This window comes from Hyla sarda, chromosome 1 (genome assembly GCF_029499605.1).
Source record: "Hyla sarda isolate aHylSar1 chromosome 1, aHylSar1.hap1, whole genome shotgun sequence".
Classification (NCBI taxonomy): domain Eukaryota; kingdom Metazoa; phylum Chordata; class Amphibia; order Anura; family Hylidae; genus Hyla; species Hyla sarda.
The window spans coordinates 459,346,774-459,365,672 of record NC_079189.1 but is presented as its reverse complement, the minus strand read 5'-3'; the positions used below and the strand labels follow the sequence as shown (position 1 = coordinate 459,365,672).

At 42.4% G+C, this 18,899-nt stretch overlaps 1 protein-coding gene across 1 annotated transcript in view; it reads left to right on the top strand.

Annotated features, from left to right (window-relative positions):
- The window catches only part of DNAH10 (dynein axonemal heavy chain 10), a 140,931-nt gene extending 122,497 nt beyond the window's left edge, over nucleotides 1-18,434 (top strand). Inside the window, exons 73-80 of the mRNA XM_056534241.1 lie at nucleotides 1,853-1,948; nucleotides 6,980-7,151; nucleotides 7,264-7,395; nucleotides 10,066-10,277; nucleotides 12,358-12,525; nucleotides 12,817-12,997; nucleotides 15,810-15,955; nucleotides 18,196-18,434. Coding sequence (XP_056390216.1) covers nucleotides 1,853-1,948; nucleotides 6,980-7,151; nucleotides 7,264-7,395; nucleotides 10,066-10,277; nucleotides 12,358-12,525; nucleotides 12,817-12,997; nucleotides 15,810-15,955; nucleotides 18,196-18,342 — 1,254 coding nt within the window. The 3' untranslated portion in view covers nucleotides 18,343-18,434. The remainder of the gene's footprint in view (nucleotides 1-1,852; nucleotides 1,949-6,979; nucleotides 7,152-7,263; nucleotides 7,396-10,065; nucleotides 10,278-12,357; nucleotides 12,526-12,816; nucleotides 12,998-15,809; nucleotides 15,956-18,195) is intronic.
- Nucleotides 18,435-18,899: the final 465 nt, after the last annotated feature.

The window sequence follows — 18,899 nt, the reverse complement described above, 5'->3', positions numbered from 1 at the left end:
GAAGCTGTATTAGATATTAGGGAATGGTAACAAGACTTTATCGACTGTACATAAAGGCAACTAAACCAAATTCTTTCATTATTTCTATTACATAACCATGAGCTGCCAGCATTATCTGTAAATATATAGAAGAGTTGATATTAGGGATCAGTGATTTGGGAAAAAATGTTTGAGAGAAAATGTTTACTACTGCCCGTCAGTAACATGATCCTGGTAAACAGCCATGCGGCTCCTCCTCTTACAGGGGAGCTTTAATTGCCCATATGATTCTGTTTATTTATTTTAATTCTGGTTATTTCCCAAAATTGAACCTTAAAGAGGTATTCCAGTGTTTGCTTAAAGGCAATACGCCTCTGGGGGGGAGGGGATAGAGAAAGAAGGCATATTTTCCTTTCACCTCCATCTAGTCACTGATCTTCTCTTTTTTCCTGCTTCTGATGAGCACTTGGTGCAGGAGCTGCTTGCTCAGCAAATCTTTGGCTGTCTTTGGGAACTGAACTATTGTGAATAGCAGTTGTGAGGGGGGCTGGGGCTAGGCAAGTATGTCTTTTTTTAATTTTTATTTTTTGACTCCCCCTCACTGTTCCCCCTGTCCCATCCCGTCCGAGCAGCATTTTTTTTTTTTTAAACAAACACTGGAATACCCCATTAAACTTAAAACTGTTAGTGTGGGTTCACACGTGGGTTCACACGTGCATTCACATTAAATTCAATGGGCAGCAAAATCTGCAGCAGCAAATTTGCTGCAAATCGGCAGCAAAAATACACCCGTGCGAACGTACCCTTATTCTGTGAAATCACAAATTAAACCTTGTCACTTATCTCTGTCTGGCATGGCTTACTGAATCTGTCCCATATAGCAGGGTAAGTGTTGTCAGCTTAAAGGGGTACTCCGGCGCTTAGACATCTTATCCCCTATCCAAATGATAGGGGATAAGATGCCTGATCGCTGGGGACCCCCGTAATCTTGCACGCTGCACCCCGTTAAAATAAGACCCCGGACAGCTGTCACGCCCCCTCCCATAAGCTTGCATTGAGGGGGCGGAGCCGTGACGTCACAATGCTCCGGACCCGTGATCGACAGTAATCAGACCCAAAGCGAACACGCTCCGGAGTCTGATTTTAACGGGGTGCGGCGTGCAAGATCACAGGGGTCCCCAGCGGCGGGACCCCCGCGATCAGGCATCTTATCCCCTATCCTTTGGATAGGGGATAAGATGTCTAAGCGCCGGAGTACCCCTTTGAGGCATAACACACAAAGGAGAGCAGCTGCATAGTGCCTTCATACAGTGATGTATTAAATAGTTAATCTCCTCTAGGAGAAAATGGCACCACAATATGTCTTGCAACAGCGCATGCCAGGATTTCCCACCATTGGATATGAATAAAATCCAACAGAACAAAACCCCTGCATGTCTTAGGTTTGATAAGAGAAAACAACATCTTCAGCTCACCTCTGATATTTGCGTACACAGATCCTCACCTTGCCCGCTAATAAACGTTATGGACGGCAGAAACGATAGAGCCTTGATCCAGCACAGCTAAAAAACACTAGTCTTTATTGGATTCCATAAAATCAATGTACATGAAGGACATCACACCACCGTAAGGGGGTGTGATGTCCTTCGTGTACATTGATTTTATGAAATCCAATAAAGACTAGTGTTTTAGCAGTGCTGGATCAAGTTTCCATCCTTTCTGCCACCTATAGTGTGACTTTGATGCATAGTTCTGATTTGCGCATTTGTGAAGCCAAGTCAATCTGTTTATAGATGGCGTTCGGTGCATGTGACCTTTTAATCACATGCTTTCTGATCCATGATAACAGGGCTCACTATTTTCTTCTCCTTAGGTGTGCATGGAAATATTAAACACGTATCTGACCAAAGCGTACACACAGCATGACACCAGAATACCCTGGGGCAGCCTGAAGTATCTTATTGGAGAGGTTTGTTTGTCTTTGCACTAAAGCTATTTTCTTACTTTCATTGATTTCTATTACCAGCCTTAGACATAACTCTCTAAAAGCTTATTCATGCAGCTTCCTGGAAATCCCATGGAATTAGACATGACAGTTGTATTCCTAGCATGCTAGTAAGCAGCATCGTCCAACGCCAACATTGGGTTGGCAATATACTGTCTGTAGAAAAAGGAGATATTCTGGAGTCTTATTATGGCTGAAAATATAAAGGGGACTTGATAGCAGTGTATAGGAACAATAAAATAGTAAACATACATAAGATCGACATGTTACTCAATGCAATTACAGAAGAAGTAGACACGCTATTTTGGTTGTGTACGGCAAATATGGAACATCACGTAGCAGTCAGTCAAAATTTCCAATTTTTTTTTTAAAGTGCAGTTTGTTGTTGTATTTTTTTTTATATCATTTTTGTATTCAGCCAGATGGTACATTAACCCTTTGGCGTCATCTGCTGTACATGTATGACAGATGCACATATGGGAAGTATGGCGTGGTATCTGCTGGCTGCCGTCAGTAGCCAAAACTCACTGGTATGGTAAATCGCTCTGATGCCAGTTATTTAACCTTGTAAATGCTGCAGTCAGAAGCGACCATGGCGTTTGGGTGCTTATGTGACAGTTGGCTGCAATGTCAGGGTTCCAAATATGAAATAAACGCTTTACGATATGTTTCGGTTTGTGACATTTTATGAAGTGTTTTGGGTCAGAAAAACAAACATTAAAGAAGCAACAAAATATACCAAACTACTAAAACATTATTAAAAGAACCTAAAAATTGCCTGTTCTGTTTCACAGCCTCGCATTTATCACATTGATTCAGCCTGTTAGATAAATCTGGGGCGTCTGAAGTCTAGGTTTGCACTGTTTAGTAGCTACTAGTTGGGTTAATTATTGGTGTGCTAAAAATTTTGGTGTGTGGCACAGCAAGTTTAGTCACTCCCCCATTCTGCCCTTGCCACTCCCTTTATCTATATGCCCCCTTGTCAAACAAGAGCACTATATATATATATATATATATATATATATATATATATATATATCATTATTATTATAAATATGTCTCGGTTGCAGCACACTACCATTCTGCCATGTGGACCCAACATTCTAGCACAGTAATAGGTGAAGGTGCACTATAACTGGATTCTTAAAGCACATTTCTACATTTTGAGTGGGTTTTAGGATGCAATGAAAATTTTTTTTTTTTCGATACATGTAAAAGGTTATGGCGCTGTGTGGGGCATAACAACGGAATACTGCTCAAAAAAATAAAGGGAACACTAACATAACACATCCTAGATCTGAATGAATGAAATAATCTTATGAAATACTTTCGTACATAGTTGAATGTGCTGACAACAAAATCACACAAAAATTATCAATGGAAATCAAATTTATCAACCAATGGAGATCTGGATATGGAGTTACACTCAAAATCAAAGTGGAAAACTACAATACAGCTGATTTTGAACTTTGCTGTAGTTTCCTTAAAACAAGTCAAAATAAGGCCCAATAGTGTGTGTGGCCTCTACGTGCCCGTATGACCTCCCTACAATGCCTGGGCATGCTACTGATGAGGTGGCACCAACTCCTGGACAATCTGTGGTGGAACGTGGCATTGGTGGATGGAGCGAGACATGATGTCCCTGATGTGCTTAATCGGATTCAGGTCTGGGGAACGAGCGGGCCGGTCCATAGCATTAAAGGGGTAGTCCAGTGGTAAAAAACTTATCCCCTATCCTAAGGATAGGGGATAAGTTTGAGATCGCGGAGGGTCCGACCGCTGGGGCCCCCTGCGATCTCTCTGTACGGGGCCCCGGCTCTCCGCCGAGATAGCGGGTGTCGACCCCCGCACGAGGCGGTGGCCGACACGCCCCCTCAATACATCTCTATGGCAGAGCCGGAGATTGCCGAAGGCAGCGCTTCGGCTCTGCCATAGAGTTGTATTGAGGGGGCGTGTCGGCCGCCGCCTCGTGCGGAGGTCGACACGCCCCCTTCCCGCGGGCTGTCGGGGCTCCGTACAGGAGATCGCAGGGGGCCCCAGCGGTCGGACCCCCCGCGATCTGCAACTTATCCCCTATCCTTAAGATAGGGGATAAGTTGTAAACCACTGAATCACCACTGGACTACTCCTTTAATGCCTTCCTCTTGCAGGAACTGCTGACACACTCTAGCCACATGAGATCTAGCATTTTCTTGCATTAGGAGGAACCCCGGGCCCAACGCACCAGCATATGGTCTCACAAGGGGTCTGAGGATCTCCTCTCGGTACCTAATGGCAGTCAGGCTTCTTCTGGCAAGCACATGGAGAGCCCCCAAAGAAATGCCACCCCACACCATTACTGACCCACCACCAAACCGGTCATGCTGTAGGATGTTGCAGGCAGCAGAACGTTCTCCACGGCGTCTCCAGACTCTGTCACGTCTGTCACAAGTGCTCAGTGTGAACTTGTTTTCATATGTGAAGAGCACAGGGGGCCAGTGACGAATTTGCCAATCTTGGTGTTCTCTGGCAAATGCCAAACCTCCTGCACGGTGTTGGGCTGTAAGCACAACCCCCACCTGTGGACGTCGGGCCCTCATACCACCCTCGTGGAGTCTGTTTTTGACTGTTTGAGTGGACACATGCACATTTGTGGGCTGCTTGAGGTCATTTTGCAGGGCTGTGGCAGTGCTCCTCCTGCTCCTCCTTGCACAAAGGCAGAGGTGCCGGTCCTGCTGCTGGGTTGTTGCCCTCCTACGGCCTCCTCCACTTCTCCTGATGTACTGGCCTGTCTCCTGGTAGCGCCTCCATGCTCTGGACACTAGGCTGACAGACACAGCAAACCTTCTTGCCACAGCTCGCATTGATGTGCCATTCTGGATGAGCTGCACTACCTGAGCCACTTGTGTGGGTTGTAGACTCAGTCTCATGCTACCACTAGAGTGAAAGCACCGCCAGCATTCAAAAGTGACCAAAACATCAGCCAGGAAGCATAGGAACTGAGAAGTGGTCTGTGGTAACCACCTGCAGAACCACTCCTTTATTGGGGGTGTCTTGCTAATTGCCTATAATTTCCACCTGTTGTCTGTTCCATTTGCACAACAGCATGTGAAATTGTTTGTCAATCAGTGTTGCTTCCTGAGTGGACAGTGTGATTTCACAGAAGTGTGATTGACTTGGAGTTACATTGTGTTGCTCCCTTTATTATTTTTTAGCATAGTATAAAACATGGTGTTAAAGGGGTTCTCCGGTGCTTACACATCTTTTCTCCTATCCAAAGGATAGGGAATAAGATGCCTGATTGCGGGAGTCCCGCCACTGGGGACCCACGTGATCCTGCATGTGGCACCCCATTTGTAATCAGTCCCTGGAGCATGTTCGCTCCGGGTCTGATTACAGGCGATCATCGGGTCGGCGACGTGTGACGTCACGCCTCCGCCCCCGTGTGACGTCACACTCCGCCCCTCAATGCAAGCCTAAGGGAGGGGGCGTGTTAGCTGTGACGTCACACGGGGGCGGAGGCGTGACGTCACACGCCACCGGCCCAGTGGTCGCCTGTAATCAGACCCGGAGCAAACACGCTCCGGGGACTGATTATAAACGAGGTGCCGCGTGCAAGATCATGGGGGTCCCCAGCGGCGGGACTCCCGCGATCAGGCATCTTTTCCCCTATCCTTTGGATAGTGGATAAGATGTTTAAGCACCGGAGAACCCCTTTAAAAGCATAGTAGTGAAATCACACACACACCTGCTTCCTTAACAGGTTAATGACAGGTACACTTTAACCCCTTAAGGGTCTATTCACATGTACAGTATTCTGCGCAGGATTTTCTGCTACAGATTTCAATGTAAACTCAATTACTTGAAATCTTGCGCATCAAATCTGCACAGAATACTGTACGTGCGAATAGACCATAAAGGCTCAATTTTTCCTCCTCACCTTCTAAAAATCCTAACGCTTTCAGTTTTTCACCAACAGACCCATATGAGGGCTTGTTTTATGCACTACCAATTTTACTTTGTAATGACATCAGTCACTTCACGACAAAACCTACGGCTAAATAAATTATTTGTAGGACAAAATAAAAAATAAAAATACAACATTATTTTGTAATTTTAACTGCTTTAGTTTCTACGCAGTGCACTTTTTGGTAAAAAATGACACCTTATCTTTATTCTGTAGGTCCACACGATTAAAATGACATGCAACTTTTGTAGGTTTGATTTTGTTTTACTTCGTGCACGAAAGTTAGTAATTAAAAATTGTCCTCTTATGACTTTTATTTTTCCATAAACGGGGATGTGTAAGGGCTCATTTTTTGCGCTGTGATTTGTAGTTTTTATTGGTACCATTTTTGTTTTGAACTGACTTTTTGATCGCTTTTAATAAAAAAATTTTAAAGCATACAAAATGACCAAAAAACTTTGGTATTTTTTATACGTATATGCCATTAACCGTGAGGTTTAATTAACATTATATTTTTATAGTTCAGACACTTAACGCACGCGGTGATACCATATATGTTAATGTTTATTTTTGTTTACATACATATATATATATATATATATATATATATGCAAATCAAAAAATGTTGCAGTATCTTGTAATACCTTTTTTTAAGGGACTAACAGAATTTTGTAGAGACAAGCTTTCGGGATTCCTCACTTTATCAAGTCCAATAAAAAAAGGTATTACAAGATACTGCGACATTTAATTTACTATAACTATATATATATATAAATAATATTATTTCTTGTATTTTTTTTTTTTTATGGGAAAAGAGGGGTGATTCAAACTTTTATTAGGAAAGGGGTTAATTCACATTAATTAACTTTCTTTTTTTACACCATTTTTTTGTCCTCTTTAGACCCATTTTTTTCATAAAATATTCTGAATTATTATAAAAGTTTTCACAGAAAGTGGTAGAGGGAAATCCATCCAAACTATGTTCTTACAGTCAGATTCCTTACTTGGATTATCTATGATACTACATTAACTTCTGTGTATTTCTATAGGTCATGTATGGGGGAAGGGCCATTGACAGCTTTGACCGCCGGATTCTCACTACCTACATGAATGAATATTTGGGTGACTTTATATTTGACACATTCCAACTCTTCCATTTTTATAAAAATGACGATGTTGATTATAAAATTCCAAGGGGAGACAAAAAAGATGACTTTGTCGGTAAGATCAGTGTTATCCTTTTAAAAAATAAATAAAAAAACAGAAATTATTTTGTGTTATCAAACCATACGTCTTTGTTGGACATTTTCATATATCCTATTTTAATTAACAGAGGAAATAGAGTCGCTTCCACTTGCCAATACCCCTGAAGTGTTTGGCCTGCATCCTAATGCCGAAATCGGATACTACACACAGGCAGCACGGGATATGTGGTCTCACCTCCTGGAGCTGCAGCCACAGACAGGTATAAGAATGGGGTCACCAAGTCATAATAGTGATCAAAGTATAGATGTATTATGGCATCCAGTATGTTATTAAGTCTTTCTTCAGAAATTGAGAAATATGTGCATTCCTGTACAGTAAATACTAATTGACTGTATACTAAGCATGAAACTGAACAGTACTTTGCAAAATGGATGCAAAATAAATAAAATACTGTTTTGGTATACAGTAATAAAACAAATCCAAAAAATTGACATATTATCGATGAAATAGCATCAGTATTTCTGTAAAATTGATGGGCTGTCTTCTAGGGTGAAAAAAAATAGCTGAAAGTCAAATGCCATACGAGTCACATATAGATGCATCTGCCTTTCCCTTTCCATAGATCTTAATGGGCAGGTTTTCCATGCAAAATGGATGAAGCTGTATTTTTATATCTGACTGCACTTGCCGCAAAATCTGATGATATGGAAAACCGCCTGCAGCGGAACAATGTGCGCCTGGTGGGCATCCCTGAAAAGGCAGAGGGTCGTGACCCTGGGGAGTACTTTGATAATTGGCTCCTTAATAAGTTTGGGAAAGAGACTTTGACACCTCTCTCTTCAGTGTTGAGCATTCCCATAGGGTTCCGACTCGTCCTCTTCCTCCTGGAGCCCCGCCTCAGGCTGTCCTCATCCAGATTCTACACTTTAAGGACAGAGATATCATCCTGGGCAAAGCCAGGGACATGGATTCGCTTACTATTAATGGCAGCCGTGTTTCTATCTTTCCGGATTTTTCAGCCAAAGTTCAAAAAAGGCGGGCCAAATATGTGGATATCAAGCGACGCCTGCGTGCACTGAATGTCGTGTAGTCTATGCTTTACCCTGCACGTCTGCAGGGTGGTTGCCTTAGGAACTACCCATATGTTTGACACCTCTGTGGTGGCTGCAATGTGGCTGGATGTTCATGAGGCACAAATACGGTGTGCCCGTAACTGAGGTTCCTGCGCGAATTTAGCATTTAACTGTGGTCCTGTTCATCTGACTAGGACTACTTCTGCCTTGGCTCATATTTAAGCATTATGGTGCTGATTGTGCTCCTATGCCCATGTTATTCTATTATTGCCCTTAGTTTTTTCATTTACTGCATATATTCATAGTCTTCTGTTCTGTAGTGGTGCCAGATGTCCCATATATATTTTGTTTGTATTTGCTCAGACTTGAGCACCGCGTGTTTGTGAAAAGGTTTTTTTTCTGTCTACATGTTACCTGCTCACTCTACCTGGGCTGTTTGTTTGCCCAGTGTCGCAAGTTATAGTTTGTTTTTTGTTGTCTGTCTGGGGTGTTTGTTTTGTTTTGTGTCCTTCCTTCTTGCCTTTATGCAGTGCGCTATTTCATATGTCTCTCTTCCCTCTGGACCACTGGCGGCTACTGTTTCCGCCCCTCTATGTTTTCACTTATGCTTCCCTGCTTTCCTTATGGCTACCGATTTACATGTAGTGGCATGGAATGTGATCCCACTAAGTGTCTCGATATATTTCAGGCACTTAAATCCTACCAACCTGCTGTGTTGTGCTCTCTGAGATGCACTTGACAAATGATACAAAACATGTGCTGAACAAACCGTGGTTTGGCCACACCGTTCACGCCACTTTTTCCTCACATGCCCGGGGTGTAAGTGTTGTGTTTCCTGTACCACTAGTCTTATTGATGCAGAGGGTAGGTTTGTTTGCCTTTACAGTTCCTTTAATCATATACCCCCCCCCCCCCCCCCATACTCGAGCGATGCCTTGCACAGGGTGGTATCTTATTTATCCTCCTTGCCTGATCTGCTGCTCTTGGTGGTTGGGGATTTCAACAATCTTTTACATCCAACACTTGATAGGTTTGATACCCGGTGATCTCCCAGGACGCCTTCTACTACAGGTTTGGCTAGGTTTGTGGAAGAGGTGGGGTGGGCGTATCTTTGGAGGAGGCGTAATCCTACCAAGGTGCAATACACTTGTTACTCTAGCTCTCATGGTACGCTGTCACGCATTGATCTTATGCTGGCTAACGAGTTGGTCTTTCCCCTGGTTGCATCAGTTGAGTATCTCCCCCGTAGTCTCTCTGATCACATCCTAGATTGCGGGGTTCTCTGTGGCGACTGAACCCCTTTTGGCTTCAGGTCCCCTCAGTTGGCCTTATGCTCAAGACTGATATGCGGGAACTGCCTCCATGGGTACAGTGTGGGATTCTTTAAAGGTGTATGTGAGGGGTATTTTTATCAGAGATGTTACGACCTGTAAATCTAAGAATAGAGCGATTCAGGCCTCACTACAGGAGCAAGTATACTACGGTTTTAGGTCCGGTCACAAAACTGGATACGGGTCAAAAATGAGCCGACCAGAGTCACCGTTTGACTTATGTCAGCTCATTAAAGTGAATGGAGTTCAGCGCTGGTCCGGCTGGGGTACGGGAGAGCCTGGTTTGCCCCTCCCCCAGCTGGATCCGGCACCCATAGTGTAAAAATGAGATGTGAGTTTCCATGTGGGTGGGATGGGTTTTCTGGGTTTATATTTTTCTTAGTTTTTGTATGATGTATGTTTTATTAAAAAACGTTTAATAAAAAATAATAATTGTATAACTGTGCCCATTCAACATTTGTTGTAAATTGCCCAGCCCTTGAGTATCTTTGCCAGTTGTGAAACATATCTTTAATATCTTTGCAGGTGAATTAGGCACAGGTATAAGCCGGGATGAGTACATTGGACAGGTAGCAAAGGACATTGAGAACAAGCTGCCACAAGTATTCGATCTGGATCAAATTCGGAAAAATTTTGGGTTGGAAATATCACCAACCACAGTGGTGTTATTGCAGGAGCTGGAGAGGTTTAACAAGCTGATCATACGGATGTCCAGGTCTCTAGCTGAACTTCAGAGGGTGAGTGCAGTGATGACATGGAGTTATCTTTGCTAAGTTGTAACTTTTAATATCATGTATGTGTAGTGTTAGAATATATATATATATATATATATAAAACACAATGTGTGTGTGTGTGTGTGTGTGTATATATGTGTGTATGTTCCAGTATCATGTCCAAATGGCTAAAGATATTAACATGAAACTTGGCACACATGTTACTAATATGTCAACAACAAACATAGGATAGGTAATTTAACCCTTACTCACCCCCATTTGCCAGGGTCGGGTTTTTTGTTTAAAGTCCCATACAAGTCTATGGGAAATATATGTTACTTCATAACTTTAAAACGGCTGGAGTTATTTCGATAATACTTGGTCACATGTTACTTATATGTCCACTTAAAATATAGCATAGTTAATTTAACCCTTAACTACCCCATTTGCGAGGGTCGGGGTTTATGTTTAAAGTCCCATGCAAATCAATGGGAAATGTATGTTCCCACATAACTTCCGTAGGGCTGAAGATATTTCAATAATACCTGGTACACATATTACTTATATGTCAAATAAAAAGATATGATAGTTAAATTAACCTTTACCTACACTGTTATATAAAAGATGGGTTTTTGTTTCAAGTCCCATGCAAGTATATGGGACTTCCAGTACCTTAATCCACAAGCTCCTGCATCTCCTGGTGAATGCGTCAGTCCGGCTTGCAAGCCACACCCTATCTCAAAGACATGCCCACTGTTTAAGCCCCACCCCATTTATTCTCTACCTTTTTTGTGCATCGGTCTGGCTTGCAAATCACGCCCAGTCCCACAAAGCCACGTCCCCTTCTATTTTCAGATTACAATATCTTCATCATAAATCAGTCCCACCTGAGGACAGGATGAGGATGGGACGGGATATGAGGTTTGGGATATGAGGTCGAGATATGAGGATAGCATAGGAGGACGGGATAGGAGGTTGGCATAGGAGGTCAGGATGTGGGGACAGGATATGACAACAATATATAAGGACGGGATATGAAGTCAAAAGCTTCCTCCTTTGTTGATTTTCCTCCCCAACAAGGATTAGGTAGGGAAAACTGGGCTATGCCGTGTACTCAGCTAGTATTACTATATACTTCAAATATTTAGATACGTTTTGGACTATAGCAACATAGACACTTTATTTCCGAGTCTCAGATCAACTCATTGGGGCTGTTAAAGCTAAAACTACACCAACGTTCTGTTCTATACATTTTAATTTGTATTGGACTATAAAAGCATTGACATTTCCAGGCCTTAATACACTTGGTTGACTCTTTGCAGGTGTAGTGGGGCAGCAATGTGGCCATAACCACTTAGACATGCAGTTTTACCACAAATTATTGCTGATATCCAATCCATTGTTAATGGGGTAATCCGGCTTTATACATCTTATCCCCTTTCCAAAAGATGGGGGATAAGATGTATGTTCACAGGGGTCCTGCTGCTGGGGACCCCTGAGATCTCAGTGCAGCCTCTGGCATTCTGTGCCTGGCGCTGCCTCAGAGAAGGGGATGTGATGTCACGGCCATGCCCTCTAATGACGGCCATCACACCCCCTCCCATAGACATGAATGGAGGGGGCATAGCGGGACATCACTAGGGGGCGTGGGCGTGACGTCACATCCATCTCGGAGGCAGCACCAGGTACAGAATGCTGGGGGCTGCACAGAGATCTCAGGGGTCCCCAGTGGCAGGACCTGTGACCATACATCTTATCCCCTATCCTTTGGAAAGGGGATAAGATGTAAAAAGCCAGATTATCCCTTTAATGATAATGTGGCTTTGCAGTAAACAGCATATATACCCGCAAAATATATATATATATACCCAGTTTGACAACCACGCCAGTTTGTGATAAAACATACCTCTGCTACATGTGGACCTGGGCATAATATAGTAACATTTGCTACAAAAAGAAAACAATGGAAATAATATGCCTCAAATTTTACAATGAATTGTTTAATCTATGAAATATTTCTTTATGTGTATGAAAGTAGAAACATTACCTCTAAGAAGAGTTGTTCTTTAGGTAGTTACTTAGTTTTCTTCTTCTCTGTCCACAGGCTTTGGCTGGTGAAGTTGGAATGAGCAATGAGTTAGATGAGGTGGCTCGGGCACTATTTAATGGGCATATTCCAAGTATATGGAGAAGACTGGCTCCTGATACTCTAAAGTCTTTGGGAAACTGGATGATTCATTTCAGAACACGCTATAACCAATATACATCATGGGTACGATATAAAATAATCCTGAACTCATCTGTTTTATTTTACGCATACTGGGATGTTATTATAGCTGTACTGTCTGTATCCCTGCTTGCTATGTTTACTTGCTATATTGCTATAGTGTAAATGCTTGTGAAGTACTGTACTCCATCACGCTATACACCGCTGAATTGTTACTGTAGGATATCTTCTTGCCTACATCCCATTTATACTGTTTCCAATTTATTATTGTTTTGATGGTCTTCTCCATACATTTCTTTAGGTAACCTGATAACTATAATTGTCTGTTACCTGCAGGTGAATGAGGGTGAGCCAAATGTCATGTGGCTATCTGGGTTACATATTCCAGAGTCCTACTTGACTGCTCTTGTTCAGGCTACTTGTAGAAAGAATGGATGGCCACTTGACCGTTCTACATTGTACACTCAGGTTACAAAATTCTGTACAGCTGAAGAAGTCACTGAGAGACCTGGACAAGGTAAGAATAACGCATGTGTCCGGTAGCTCTATATACACATCCAAAGAAAAATCTGGCCCTAAAACTGACTCTACACTTTAAATAGTCAATGGCTAAATGCTTGTTTATCCAACAGCTATTTCTCCTGACTACAACATATACACGCAAACTCTGCACAGCCAGGTGTCCGTATGTTCTTGGGAAAGGAAAGTAAGCCTCTTCTAAACAGCTCTGGCAGTGGCTCATCTCACCTGACCACCAAAGAATTAAGCATGTAATCAAAAAATACAATAGACAGATCTTCCTTTCTCCTGACAACTACAGTGGGGATCAAAAGTTTGGGCACCCCAGGTAAAAATTTGTATTAATGTGCATAAAGAAGCAAAGGAAAGATGGAAAAATCTCCAAAAGGCATCAAATTACAGATTAGACATTCTTATAATATGTCAACAAAAGTTAGATTTTATTTCTTCTAAGCAGTTTTCTAGAAATCTGAAACTGAAAATAGTTGACGCTCACAAAGCTGGAGAAGGCTATAAGAAGATAGCAAAATGTTTTCAGATGTCAATATCCTCTGTTCGGAATGTAATTAAGAAATGGCTGTCATCAGGAACAGTGGAAGTTAAAGCAAGATCTGGAAGACCAAGAAAAATATCAGACAGAACAGCTCGCAGGATTGTGAGGAAAAACAATTCAAAACCCATGTTTGACTGCACAATCCTTCCAGAAAGATCTGCTAGACCCTGGAGTTGTGGTACACTATTCCACTATAAAGAGATACTTGGACAAATATAGTCTTCATGGAAGAGTCATCAGAAGAAAACCTCTTCTACATCCTCACCACAAAAATGTTTGAACAGTATTTGAACTTTGCAAATGAACATATAGACAAGCCTGATGCATTTTGGAAACAAGTTCTGTGGACCGATGAGGTTAAAATTGAACTTTTTGGCCGGAATGAGCAAAGGTACGTTTGGAGAAGAAGGGGAACAAAATTTAATGAAAAGAACCTCTGTCCAACTGTTAAGCATGGGGGGGGGATCAATCATGCTTTGGAGTTGTATTGCAGCCAGTGGCACAAGAAACATCTCACGAGTAGAAGGAAAAATGGATTCAATAAAATTTATGCAAATTTTGGATGCTAACTTGATGCCATCTGTGAAAAAGCTGAAGTTAAAGAGAGGATGGCTTCTACAAATGGATAATGATCCTAAACACACCTCAAAATCCATGGGGGATTACATCAAGAGGCGTAAACTGAAAGGGTAGCTCCCACCATCCCTTTTTTTTTTTCTTTCTGTCCCTGCCTATTGCCCATCTATCCCTAACCCCCTCCCTGCCTTTACATTTTTTTTTACTATATTAAAAATGCTTTTTTTTATGCCTGGTAGTGTGCTCACTACCAGGCAGACTTCCCCGGCAGGCATGCCGTCACTGATGCCTGCTGGGGGGGCCCGACTTCCGCCCTTAGTTCAACTATACAGGGTGCCTCCAGCTGTTTCACCACTACAACTCCCAGACTGCCCTGACATCTATTGGCTGTCAGGGCATGCTGGGAGTTGTAGTGGGGAAACAACTGTAGGCACCCTGTGGTGAAAACAGTCTCAGCTGCAGCTGCCACAGATCCCGCTCCCCCAGGCCCCGCCGCGCAACACCCCCCACCCTTCTCCCTCCGCCCGCCCGAAAAAGACATTCCGCTCCCCCAAACTCCATCACCCCCAGAACCCGCCGTGCAACACCCCCCTCCCTCCGACCGCCCGAAAAGAAGACATTCCGCTCCCCTTATAAGACCTCAGATCAGACTTGCCCATCCGGAGGATCAGCGCAGCAATGACTGCCTCCGGACAGGGTAACGGGGCGGGTGGGGCCACGCGCGAGGCTAGTGGAGCAGCCTGACAGTGGGCAGTGCAGCCCCAGCTATCAGCGTGCTCGCTCTCGCCTGTTTGATTGACAGGCGGGAGCGAGCACCGCAGTGACTGGATTTCGACTCATTGCCAGGCTGAAATGAGTCGAAATCCAGTAGTGACGTCACTGCTGAATGCATTCGGCCACTAGGAGGGCGACCCCTAGTGGCCGAATTTAAAAGTGATTTTAAACTTGTTTAAAATCACTTTTTTTAATTAAAGTATATTAGAGATATGTTGTAGTACTTAAGTACTACAACATATCAATTTTTTTACTTCATGACAGTGCCCATTGAAGGTTTAATCATGGCCTTCACATTCTCCTGACCTCAACATAATTGAAAATCTATGGATAGACCTTAAAAGAGCAGTGCGTGACAGACAGCCCAGAAATCTCAAAGAACTGGAAGACTTTTGTAAGGAAGAATGGGCAAAGATACCTCAAAAAAGAATTGAAAGACTCTTGGCTGGCTACAAAAAGCGTTTACAAGCTGTGATACTTGCCAAAGGGGGCAGTACAAGATATTAACTCTGCAGGGTGCCCAAACTTTTGCAGATGCCATTTTTTGTTTTCTGTTATTTTGAAAGTGTAAATGATGGAAATAAAATCTATTATTATAGAATGTCTAATCTTTAATTTGATGCATTTTGAAGATTTTTCCATCTTTCCTTGGCTTCTTTATGCACATTAATACAAATTTTTTCCTGGGGTGCCCAAACTTTTGATCCCCACTGTACCTTTAGGAGAAAGCCATGATACAGTCATACACATTACATGGTTGGCTATTGATGGTTTGGTATTTTTGTAAATGTCCATAAAACCACTCATTGACTACTTCCCATTAGACCTAGGGTGGAATGCAAAAATAAGACATACATAATGGTGGAAATCCAGATACGACAGTTTACTGTTTTTCTGCTTTGTGCAGGATGCTTTATTTCTGGCCTTTACCTGGAAGGAGCTGACTGGGATATTGAGAAATCCTGTTTAATCAAAAGTAAACCCAAAGTCCTGGTGGTGGAGCTGCCTGTACTAAAGGTTATCCCAATAGAAGCGCATCGTCTTAAACTTCAGGTACGTAGCTGTATGGTTATTCAGATGATACAATCCATCTCCGTGTAATATAGGAAATACAATTTGAAATTAGTCTGTTACATGTACCGATACATACACTTATACATGTTCTCAGTATACAGTCCTGGCCGTAAATGTTGGAACCCCTGAAATTTTTCTAGAAAATGTAGTATTTCTCAGAAACACATGTTTTGCTATACACATGATTATTCCCTTTGTGTGTATTGGAACTAAACCAAAAAAAGGAGGAAAAAAGCAATTGGACATAATGTCACACCAAACTCCAAAAATTATTGCCACCCTTTTAAAATTGTAAAAAAAAATTAGACTGTTTCAAGCATGTGATGCTCCTTTAAACTCACCTGGGGCAAGTAACAGGTGTGGGCAATATAAAAATCACATCTGAAAGCAGAAAAAAGGAGAGAAGTTCACTTAGTCTTTGCATTGTGTGTCTGTGTGTGCCACACTAAGCATGGACAACAGAAAGAGGAGAAGAGAACTGGCTGAGGACTTGAGAGCCAAAAGTGTGGAAAATATCAACAATCTCAAGGTTACAAGTCCGTCTCCAGAGATCTAGATTTGCCTTTGTCCACAGTGTGCAACATTATCACGAAGTTTGCAACACACGGCACTGTAGCTAATCTCCCTGGGCGTAGACAGAAGAGAAAAATGAAAGGTGTCAACACAGGATAGTCCGGATGGTGGATAAGCAGCCCCAAACAAGTTCCAAAGATATTTAAGCTGTCCTGCAGGGTCAGGGAGCATCAGTGTCAGAACAAACTATCCATCGACATTTAAATGAAATGAAACGCTATGGCAGGAGACCCAGGAGGACCCCACTGCTGACACAGAGACATAAAAAAGCAAGACTACATTTTGCCAAAATGAACTTGAGTAAGCCAAAATCCTTGTAGGAAAACGTCTTGTGGACAAATGAGACCAAGATAGAGCTTTTTGGTAAAGCAAATCATTCTACTGTTTACCGAAAACGGAATGAGGCCTTCAAAGAAAAGAACACAGTACCTACAGTGGAATATGGTGGAGGTGATGTTTTGGGGTTGTTTCGCTGCCTCTGGCACTGGGTGCCTTGAATGTGTGCAAGGCATCATGAAATATGAGGATTACCAATGGATTTTGGGTCGCACTGTACAGCCCAGTGTCAGAAAGCTGGGTTTGTGTCTGAGATCTTGGGTCTTCCAGCAGGACAATGACCCCAAACATACGTCAAAAAGCATCCAGAAATGGATGGTAACAAAGCGCTGGAGAGTTCTAAAGTGTCCAGCAAGGAGTCCAGATCTAAATCCCATTGAACACCTGTGGAGAGATCTTAAAATTGCTGTTGGGAAAAGAGAGACCTGGAGCAGTTTGCAAAGGAAGAGTGGTCCAACATTCCGGCTGAGAGGAATAAGAAGCTTATTGATGGTTATAGGAAGTGACTGATTTCAGTTATTTTTTTTCCAAAGACTGTGCAACCAAATATTAAGTTATGGGTGCCAATAATTTTGTTCAGCCCATTTTTGGAGTTTGGTGTGACATTATGTCCAATTTGTTTTGTTTCCTCCCTTTTTAGGTTTAGTTCCAATACACACAAAGGAAATAAACATGTGTTACTGCAATCCTTTTCTGTGAAAAATACTTAATTTTCTAGAAAAATTTCAGAGGTGCCAACATTTACAGCCATGACTGTATGTATGTTTTTACTGTCTGAACTGTAAACTGGTCGAGGATGCTTCCATGGGATTTAGTAATGGCAGGTAAAGTGCGGAAGGATAAAATCAATGGTAAGAAACATGTTGAAGATCTGCCTGGATTGGAGTTTTTAGCCCATACCAAGGAAGGGTTTTGCTTTCTTTTGCATTAACTAGGTTTTGTTAGTATGAGAATTTCAACTTAAAGGAAATCTGTTATCAGTTTCACCTACACTAACCTCAGTACAGATAGGTAGTGCAGGTAACACTGATGATAACTATACTTACCTGGTCCCGTTCCGACCCCCGCAATCTCTGTGCAGCACCCGGCATTCTAAACAGTATGTTTAGAGCGATGGGTTCCCTTGGCAGGAGACATGACCTCACGCCACGCCCCCTCCATTCATGTCTATGAGAGGGGACGTGACAGCCTTTGGATAGGGGATGTGTAGGGGCGGAGTACCCCTTTAAGTTTCCTGACAGATTGCTATGAATATTCTTTTTACAGTGTATTGTTAAATATAACTCTTATGACTGTTTTGTGTTTTCCAGAATACATTTAGGACCCCCGTTTATACTACATCAATGAGGAGGAATGCTATGTCGGTTGGTCTGGTGTTTGAGGCTGATCTCTATACAACTAAGCACATCTCGCACTGGGTGCTGCAGGGCGTCTGCCTTACACTTAACTCTGATTAGATTATTTTTTAGGGAAAAAAGTATAGTAAAAGATAATCTATTTTTCATGTTAAATGTTTATACATTTATATAAATGCAAATCTAAACACTTTAATGGGGTCTTGTAAATGTGTTATTATTGTAGTGTTGGTTACATTAGAAGGTGGCTTTACACCTTTTTATAGCTCTGACATCCCCATACACACTTGCTTGGTTCTCAATAGAGAGTGGGGAGTAAGCGGCTGCCAGGCACCTCTGGCACTGGCTTATCTCCTCCCCCAACATTTGACAACTGAAAGTTGGCCAAACACCTAGTATACATTAGTATTTGGTTGTCTGGTCTCTCTGAAATTGGTCTAAGGGCCCTTTAACATGGGGTGATTATGAGCTCATTTACCACTGATAGGAATGTTTGTTCCTGATTATTGCCCCATGAATCAGCGATCAGAAGATGAACTAGGAAACACCTTTTCATCAGCTGATCACATGTTTTTATGGCTATCAAAAGGGAAACATCACAGAAAAATGGGCCAAAAATCATTCAAACAAATCCCAGAAAAAAAAAAGCCACTGACTGG